Genomic DNA, 8,864 nt, shown 5'->3' with positions numbered 1-8,864 from the left:
TTTGCCGCTGTCGGTCTTGGATTTTTTTGTCTAGTCGTAGACCGATACTTGTTGGAATTCGTTGCAACGACTGTTTTCAAGCACGATGATACGGAATTCCTCGGGATATCAGAAACTGCGACACAAAGCCAAGTTTCAAAGCAATCCGACGTTTGGGGTCGTATTCCGCAGCCTTTAAAGAACAACAGCAATGACAAGTCGTTCTGGAAAAGAGAGACATCTATAAAGCTCACATCAGCGAATTGCCAGCGCCTTATAGCCGGCGACCAACGCGAAATAGCCAAATCCCTACGCGTTATGCAAGACAGTCAGCCATTAGACATTGTGCCGTTTTTCAGCACGTTGAAAGTGAACAAAGACTGTGACGCGTTCAAAAGGAGGCGAGAATATGTCACGCAAGGTGTGTCTTCAGAAGAAGCCAATTTTCCTATCGCTTACTCCATTTTAGTTTACAAAGACTTTTCGCAAGTAGAAAGGTTATTGCGAGCGATATATAGACCACATAACTTCTACTGCATTCACCACGACAACAAATCCACGCCATTATTCAAGGAGAGACTTCAAGAACTCGTACATTGCTTCGACAATGTGTTTTTGTCATCGAGAAGCGTTCTTGTCCGCTGGGGCTATTTTACTGTCTTAGAAGCGGATCTTATATGCATGCGAGATCTGCTGAAGTATAAATCTTGGAAATATTTAATAAATTTGACCGGACAGGAATTTCCTCTGAAAACAAACTGGCAGATTGTGAAGATTTTAAAAACGTATCAAGGTGCCAACGACATCAGCGGGAGCCTACTTTTGTACGTACATGATACTACGATTGTTATGAATGAAAACAACCTATTAAGAAGCACTTAAAGGGTTAATGTCCAGATTTCTTATTTATTCATAATTAGCTACTCCTGCATATATTGTTAATTTGATTGTAAAAAAAAATATATTGAAAACGCTACATTAATCGGAGTAATATCGCACTTAAAATCACTATGTAATGAGGCTAGTTTTATGCATTTTTTTTCCGCCAACGCTCGGTAGTCTTCGCCGAATTACGTCATACAAGTCCAACCTTTACGAGTTGCCAGAACTTCGCCATTTAAATCAGAGTTTAAAAAAAGCTACAAGAGTGACAGCAGCCATATCGAATTTATCCACTAATGGTTTGCTGTTCTGCATACCGTTGTAAAGGCAGATCGTCGAAGGACTCGGTAATTAGTTTTTTTTTTCAAGTTTTTAAACGATTTGGCCCTCGGGAAGGCGTGGACTTACAGCACAAGACAGAAGGATTTCAACCAAACACGGCCATGTTCTGCTCTAGCCATTTTAGAACTGAAATCTACGAGAGGAATAGGGTTGAATTTCCAAAATGGCACCTGCGCCATAGTAGTTATAAAATACTAACTGAACTGAAAACTAACGGTAAATGTCTGTACAGTAACGCCGTTGTCCACACCGTACATCTCTATGTATTTACACTGCACACGATTATAGGCCCGAAGAGGTATAGACTTTTCGGTATGCCGACAATAACATGTACCGGTCGTCTGTGAATAGAATCATATTTATTGTGAAGCGGACAGAGGGAAAGAATAGTAAATAAATGTTAAATATTAAGACAAACCCGCAACGTGTATAGTGTATCTCAAGAAACAGCTATAGCTCACCAGTAAGTATTGCTAGTGCGGCTGGACAAAGATCAAATTCAACGTCTGAAAAATCAAAATCTGAAGTCTGGCCAGAGATGTGAGTGTCATAAATCGAAACTTCAACATCGTCCACTATGGACTCAGATTGATACGGCAGTATATTTGCTTCTGTGTAGCTTGAATCCCTCTCGAAAATTACATCGCTGTGGGACAAATTCCCAGGTTATTTAGGGTAGCCAAACTTGTGTTGGCCATCGATGACGTCACCCGTTGAGCTGTAGCGGGCGGCCGGCTTGAGATCGGCCAGGGCAGCAAACCTATGTGTTTTGGTAGATTTAAAGTCATTATTACGCTTCTAAGAAGCCCTCCCGGTAACATAACCTATAAACAGGTTATAATCTTTATAATTAGGACCAGTAGCTAAACCTGGACACCAATCCTTTGAGGCCATATATTTAAATCTGTCCAACTGGCCATAAAACAACCTGGCTACTACAGGATTTTTACCTGTGCCGCCAAGGAGCAAAACATGAACAAAGGATTATCAAAAATTTTCAAAGTTTTCTATAATGATGTGCATCCATTGTTTTTCTCTCCGATCTGCATTTTTGTGAAATTAATTCATGTAGTACCATATCTAACTAAATATATAGAACAGCCTGTCTGTCATATAATACGTTAGATTCATATTTGAATGGCAAAACTCGTCACATTTTTGGGTGGATGTGTGCTCATGATACACTCAGGTAAATGATGGTAGATTGATGGTAATAATAACATTGTAACGTGTCAGAAAATTCCATTCAGCCTAGTAATGCAATCATTACTTATTTATCTGATCGATGTTTTTTACTCCGTATTCAAGAATATAAAGTAATGAAATTTATTTATTATTTAAAACACCAATCAAATAAATAAATAATAAATAAATCAACTAGCAAGAATGAATGCGGAGACAAAAGTTTCTTTAAAAGATAATATCTTGTTCTTTGTGTTTTGGCAGGAGGGATGACAAGAGATTAACCAAAAAAGAGAGACCTCCGCATAATATCACAGTCGTCAAGGGACCGGTACACATGGCAGCTTCCAGGGCCTTTGTTGAGTACATTTTCAGCGATCAGAAGGCCAAAGACTTCCTAAACTGGGTTCACGGTACCCAGGTTCCTGACGAGACGTATTTCCCTACTCTACAGAATAACCCTCACCTTGGGGCACCAGGCGCATTCGGAGGTAAGATAATATCCGCTCCTTATAGCGCATACGTGGCTCTCTACGTTCGCTGTATACCACGACAAAATTTTGTACAGAAATCTTAAACAAGGCCAAGGTCACTCCGGTCAGGGTGACCCTGTCTCAGTGTTTGTTTCTATAAACACTTGATAAACATGCATTCTATTTACGTAAAGAATTCACGACATGATTCAGCCTGAGACCAGGAACAATTTTATGGATGAATCATTTGCATAGTTCCACGAGAGGACATCAGTGGTGATCTAAGCCTGAACAACCCTATGCTCGGGCAGGGGCCCCAAAAGTCAAGCTTATCTAGCAGAGGAAGTGATATAAAACGAAGGTAGGGAGCAGCACATGCGCTGTAAGGAGTATATACACACGTTCCTAGACACATTTGCGACATTATGTGCAATGAGACGTCAGTGTTAACATAAAGTGAATTATAAAATATAGAAAACTAATTACGCATTCTAACTAAGAATTCTTCTTGGATTATGTTCTTGGGTAGATTTGAGTGTCAGATATTGCTCTGTTTAAACACCAATACTGAGTTAACTGAATAAGTTAAGAGATAAGCAACTAGTTCTACCGTGCCCACAGACGGTGACGACATTTTGCACTGGGGCGTCACGCTGCTGTCGTAAGGACGTTCTCTGGAATTTTAGTATGGTCCGCCCCCAAACTGTAACAACATTTTAGCTGGGTCTGCCAAGAAGTGTCACAAGGGCCACCAATGCCACAGTATGTGACAAGCCAACCATGCAAAGCATAATGACATCACCGGGCAAAAATGTCACAAAGGTATCCAGTTTCTAGCCTACTTATCAGCCATAAATGTCACACTGTGGCATTTCTACGCGTTGTGACATTTCTGGCCTCTACACTTTCCAACGTAAGTGGAATGTGTCTGGATGGGGTATGTGTTTAGAAACATTTGAAACAACATCGAAACACTGAGGAAATCGACGTTAGACTGCAAGCAGACAAAACCAAGGATACAAACAGGGTGCAAATTACTCTGTAAAATTTGTGTTCCGTTTATATACACTTTTCTGTTACATTTTGAAGACGTGTTCTGGTGGATTATCATTAAAAAACTATGTTTAGTAAGTACAAAGATGTATTTTTTACAGTAAACATGTAAAATATTGAAATAGTAATGTGGTGAATATTTTCATGTAACACAAGTAATCCGGAGGGCAAGACTTTGTGGTAACATTTAGAGTAAAAGGCGACGTAACAATGTTTACTATTGTAAACATGTGACGTGTTTATATAGGAACTGTCACATCTTTACTATGTAAACACGTCAAAAAAACACGTCAAAAAAAACACTGGCGAGACGAGTAGCTCAGTACTCACTATATTCTAAGTTTGACAGATTTTTGTTTGAAGGATTATCAAAGAAAAATCGGTGGATGTAAAACAACTGTGTCAGAATACGATTTGGAATTTATAGAATTTAGGTATTCTGATCCCACACGGGCTAAGGATGTCTGCGGTCCCTGCGTATCAGTAAAATATAAGCCATCCTTATGCCGGATTTTCGAGCTTCAGATTGACCCCGACCGTCTCGCAAAACGACGATTTGGCGTCGCAAAGGGACGTTACTCTGTTGTCTTAGTGTATGTCAAAACCTGGGTTTTACTTCAGGCGTGGAGGGTTCGCCATCCTAGGCGAGACATACGTCTGGCATTACGTGTATGGCAACGCATATCGTAGACAGATGTTAAACCATAGTATATGCTGTTGACGACCTGTTAGAAATACTAGATAATAACGCATTCATATCTCTTTTTTAAATTTGTCACCAGGTGGCCAAGAGCTCATGGAAAAAACACTGTCCATGGTTCGATACAAGCTCTGGTACTACAGTACGGAGACTTGCCACGGGAAGAGAGTACGGCTTATCTGTGTCTTTAACATCGGCGACCTGCCCAATCTGACCCAAGCCAAGCAGCTGTTTGCTAACAAGTTCCATCATCATTACGGTCAGCATGCCTACGACTGCTTGGAAGAGTGGCATCGGAACCGGACTAGGGATGAGTACCTTGGGATATACGAATTTGATGCCAGAGAATATTCACCGTTGCCCTTTGTCAAATACAGGACAAATCTGAGATGATCTCTGTGTGCACCTTTATTTATTGAAAATGCATTATTTATTTATTTTTTTATGCACTTATTTATTTTTTTTTAATTTATTTATTTCATTTTATTTCATTGTAGTTGTACACCATACTCAAGAATATTTCACTTATACAAAGGTGGCCAGCATTATGGTGGAAGGAGGCCGGGCACCGCCCCGGGGGGGGGGGGGGGCGCACACGACCGTCCGCAGGTTGCTGACCGACGTTAAATTCTCATCGATTACATTGGTGATGTTTGTGTTATTCTGACATCCTAACCAGTCGCACTGAGGCCCCGAACAAGCATAATGTAAGTGCGGCCGGATAATTAGATGAACATACCTGTCCTTTAAAAACTAACATCTCTTTGTAGTAACGGCGGTGGGCTGGGAATTTGATGATTTCCGCGCCCTCACTGCTTGTGGGGCGGTACTGAACAATAAACAGTCGGGTGTGACCGCTTGGACAATCTAACATTCATTGGCGACCAAATGTCTTCCGCTACAGTGCAGCGATGGTCTAATGGTTGGACGAGTCAATACCGCCTCAGCGCGGCCGCCACTGAAATATCATGCCGAGAACACCAGACATGATACCCCGCCCAGTCACATTATACTGACACCAGGACAAACACACATGTTTCCTTACTCTAACCTCTCAGTGCCGGGTGAGACAGTAACAAGCGCCATTTTAAAGTCTTTAGTATGACCCGACCTGGGTTTAATCTCCCGACTCCGAGGCCAATGAACTACGGTTATATAGTGTCAAATCTATCAATTACAAACAAGTGGGATATGTACAGATGAAGGCTATAGAGATCCATCAGCAATATCGCCTTCAGGCTCACTAGTTTGGATTGACCTGATCTGCGTCCTTAAAACGAAAAATCGGACTAACACGAAACAATAAGCGCGTTATTTCTAACAGGACAGACAGGATTTCTCTTGCGAACGTCAGGTGAACTTTCCAGGCATAAGTTTAGTACGATTGTAATGCGTCTGAAAGGAGAATTTATAACAAAAAATGCTATAGTGCAAGTTTGAACAATTAGCTGTGTTTCTTATTTCAGGCACATTATATCTCGTCCGCCGTTTTAGCTAATGTGAAAAATGACAATGTCTGAGTGTTAAAGATTTAGAGAACACGCCTTCCGATTAGGATGTTCCCAGTTGTCTGAAACACATTTTGCAATTGTTGTGCACGATTATACCCGTTTAGTAAAATGGGTATAGTATGTGTCACGGTTAAAACATATGGTTAGGATTGAAACATAGGGTTATTGTTTAAACACATGGTTATAGTTGAAAAACATATTTATAACTGAAAAAAACTATATAATATTGAAACACATAGTTATGGTTGAAACACACAGTTGTGGTTTAAGCACACAGTTATGGCTGAAACACAATGTGTGTGGTTTAAGCACACAGTTATGGTTTAAGCACACAGTTGTGGTTTAAACACACAGCTGTGGTTTAAACACACAGTTATACTTGAAACACACAGTTATGGTTGAAACACACAGTTATGGTTGAAACACACAGTTATGGTTGAAACACACAGTTATTGATGAAACACCAAGTTATTGCTGAAAAACATAGTTCTGGTTGACTAACATAGTTATTTTTAGTGTCCAAATGCCAAGTTAATGTTGAAACTTAGTTAGTCTTAAAATACACGGTTATGGCTGAATCACAGCGATAACTAACACCGAGTTAGTGTTGAAACATAGGGGTATTGTTGAAACACACAGTTATTTTGAAATCTGACCAGAACAAAACCCAGCTAATGTCAAAGTTATATCATTTGAAATTCAATTGGACACCACTGTAGCGTGAAACCAAAGTTTCCAGTCACTTATTGTTCTATTTTTCATGAGATATGTTTGATTGTTCTGAAAGACCGTATATTTCACCTGTATGAATATAAATGATTTGGATTCATTTCATAAGAAAACAGTTCAAAATCTTTTCTAAAATAAAGTTTAATTTTCTCCATGACAGGTGTGGGGATATCCTTATATGCCTTGGTCATTTCATCCAGTCGTTGTTGCTTCCACGAACCATTAGACGGTTTGTTAGACTCGTACATTGCCAGAGCCAACTTTCGAAAATCTTCTTTGATGTCGTCCGAGTCCTTCGGTAACATTTGCTCAGGGAATTTTAAGGAGGAAGGGAGGTAACCCTGTATTTGATAGGACCTCCAGAATCTCTCCGCTAACTCTAACTGGCTTACACACGGCTTCTTGAACTTAACTACTCCCCAGTACGTGTCTATCGTCTGGTTGATAGCATCTTTGTTCGTGTCGTCTTTTGAAATCGACTGTGATGTCGGTAGAATGGAGGAAATGCCTAGTTTATCAACGATGAAATCTCGATCTTTGGAAAACGTTTCTTGTTTGGCGATGATGTCATAGGACATATCACACGGCTGGCAAAGGCGAGTCACCGGCTGCCAGTGGTCATCCACAAATTCATGAATGTATTGACCTGTTTCCTCGGCGTGAATGACGTAGCGTAAGAATTCTTCAAACGTCACGTCATGTCCACATGACGTCTCCACCGTGACGTTGTTCCTGACGAGTCGCTTTATTCGGGCACCACTGGCCCAAAAATCGGGCAAGAAAAACTTATCAACGTAAGCCGAGTAAAGACGAGAATATGGGTCACGGGCAAAAACTATCTTCGTGGCATTGTGCCAAAAGCCCATGAGCTCTTGTGTGGATTTTAGGACAGAGAGTTTCCGTATCCACAAGCTGTGGATTTGCCGTTTTCCTATGTTGAACAGCTCGCCATACTTTTACCTTTGGATGCCTCCTGCATCATATACAGAATCCGCTTCCAGAATGTGCAGCCCGTCTTTGGCACAAAGCACATAGCAGCATTCACCTCCGTGTTGATTAAGATGTGCCCCTTCACATCAGTGCTGTTCAGTTTAAAGGGATCGGCCAAACAATGGTCGTCCAAAATGCTTTTTCGCTTTGTCATTTCTATTTCATGATCGTCAGTATCCTGTAAATAAATTTTCACTCGAAATAAATATTTCCATCGAAAAAACTACGACATTTGTGTCACTATAAATAGTCCCAATTACTTTTTGCCGTTAGGGAAACTAGAAGAAAAGGAAACATGTTATTCTTCTTTGTTTTTGTTTCTTAACACGAAATATTAAGAAAAAAAGGAGAAATTTTCACGTAGAGGCTCCGTGCACAATAGATACAATATAATGTAAGATTGGGTTTTGTTGTTATTTTTGTCGTTATTTGTATATTTCTGATTTATTTATTTATTTATTTATTTATTTATTTATTTATTTATTTATTTATTTATTTGATTGATGTTTTACGCCGTACTCAAGAATATTTCACTTATACGACGGCGGCCAGCATTATGGCAGGAGGAAACTGTGTAGAGCCCGGGGGTTCGACCATCACGACCATCTGCAGGTTGTTGACAGACCTTCCCGTATACTGTATATTTTTGAAATTATTTATTTATTGGCATTGTGCTGAACGCCTTTCACTCATGTCGTGGCGGTCTAGGTGTAAAATGCCGGGAAGAAACCACCGCACCTTGCCAGGTACCTAATAATCCTCCTGACTGAAGGCCAAGACAGTATGAATTGGACTCACACTCAGTGGCCAACGGCAATTAAACTGAGTCAAAACCACTGCAAATATAGCCAAATGGAATTTAAAGTTCAAATATTCCCAATAATCATAACAGAACCATCGGAATTGGTTTGAATTACCTTGAATGTGCCCCGTATTTGCCGATTTTCCGGCATATATTTGTGAACAATGCGGACTGCAACGAAAAACAAAAAGATATTGTATTAATTTTACAATGGTTTCAAT

General features: G+C 40.1%; 2 protein-coding genes across 2 annotated transcripts; one reads left to right on the top strand and one right to left on the bottom strand.

The window, feature by feature from the left end:
- Positions 1-297: 297 nt before the first annotated feature.
- LOC135476914 (beta-1,3-galactosyl-O-glycosyl-glycoprotein beta-1,6-N-acetylglucosaminyltransferase 3-like) lies at positions 298-5,004 on the top strand. The gene is made up of 3 exons (XM_064757060.1): positions 298-803; positions 2,650-2,876; positions 4,694-5,004. The coding sequence occupies exons 1-3, from the start codon at positions 298-300 to the stop codon at positions 5,002-5,004; spliced, it is 1,044 nt and encodes a 347-aa protein (XP_064613130.1).
- Positions 5,005-6,919: 1,915 nt separating this feature from the next.
- LOC135476913 (carbohydrate sulfotransferase 12-like) lies at positions 6,920-7,717 on the bottom strand. Its single transcript, XM_064757059.1, has one exon. The coding sequence runs from the start codon at positions 7,715-7,717 to the stop codon at positions 6,920-6,922; it is 798 nt and encodes a 265-aa protein (XP_064613129.1).
- Positions 7,718-8,864: the final 1,147 nt, after the last annotated feature.

Source organism: Liolophura sinensis, chromosome 10 (genome assembly GCF_032854445.1).
Source record: "Liolophura sinensis isolate JHLJ2023 chromosome 10, CUHK_Ljap_v2, whole genome shotgun sequence".
NCBI lineage: Eukaryota > Metazoa > Mollusca > Polyplacophora > Chitonida > Chitonidae > Liolophura > Liolophura sinensis.
Note: the sequence above shows the minus strand (reverse complement) of the source record. Positions and strands in the feature narration are given on the sequence as shown.

What these genes read in the sequence shown, in the direction of transcription:
- LOC135476913 (XM_064757059.1), bottom strand. Translation starts at nt 7,717, where the DNA reads ATGGGCTTTTGGCACAATGCCACGAAGATAGTTTTTGCCCGTGACCCA.
- LOC135476914 (XM_064757060.1), top strand. Translation starts at nt 298, where the DNA reads ATGCAAGACAGTCAGCCATTAGACATTGTGCCGTTTTTCAGCACGTTG. An exon ending in ATCAGCGGGAGCCTACTTTT is followed by an intron (nt 804 to 2,649) that starts GTACGTACATGA and finishes GTGTTTTGGCAG; the next exon opens with GAGGGATGACAAGAGATTAA. An exon ending in GGCACCAGGCGCATTCGGAG is followed by an intron (nt 2,877 to 4,693) that starts GTAAGATAATAT and finishes ATTTGTCACCAG; the next exon opens with GTGGCCAAGAGCTCATGGAA.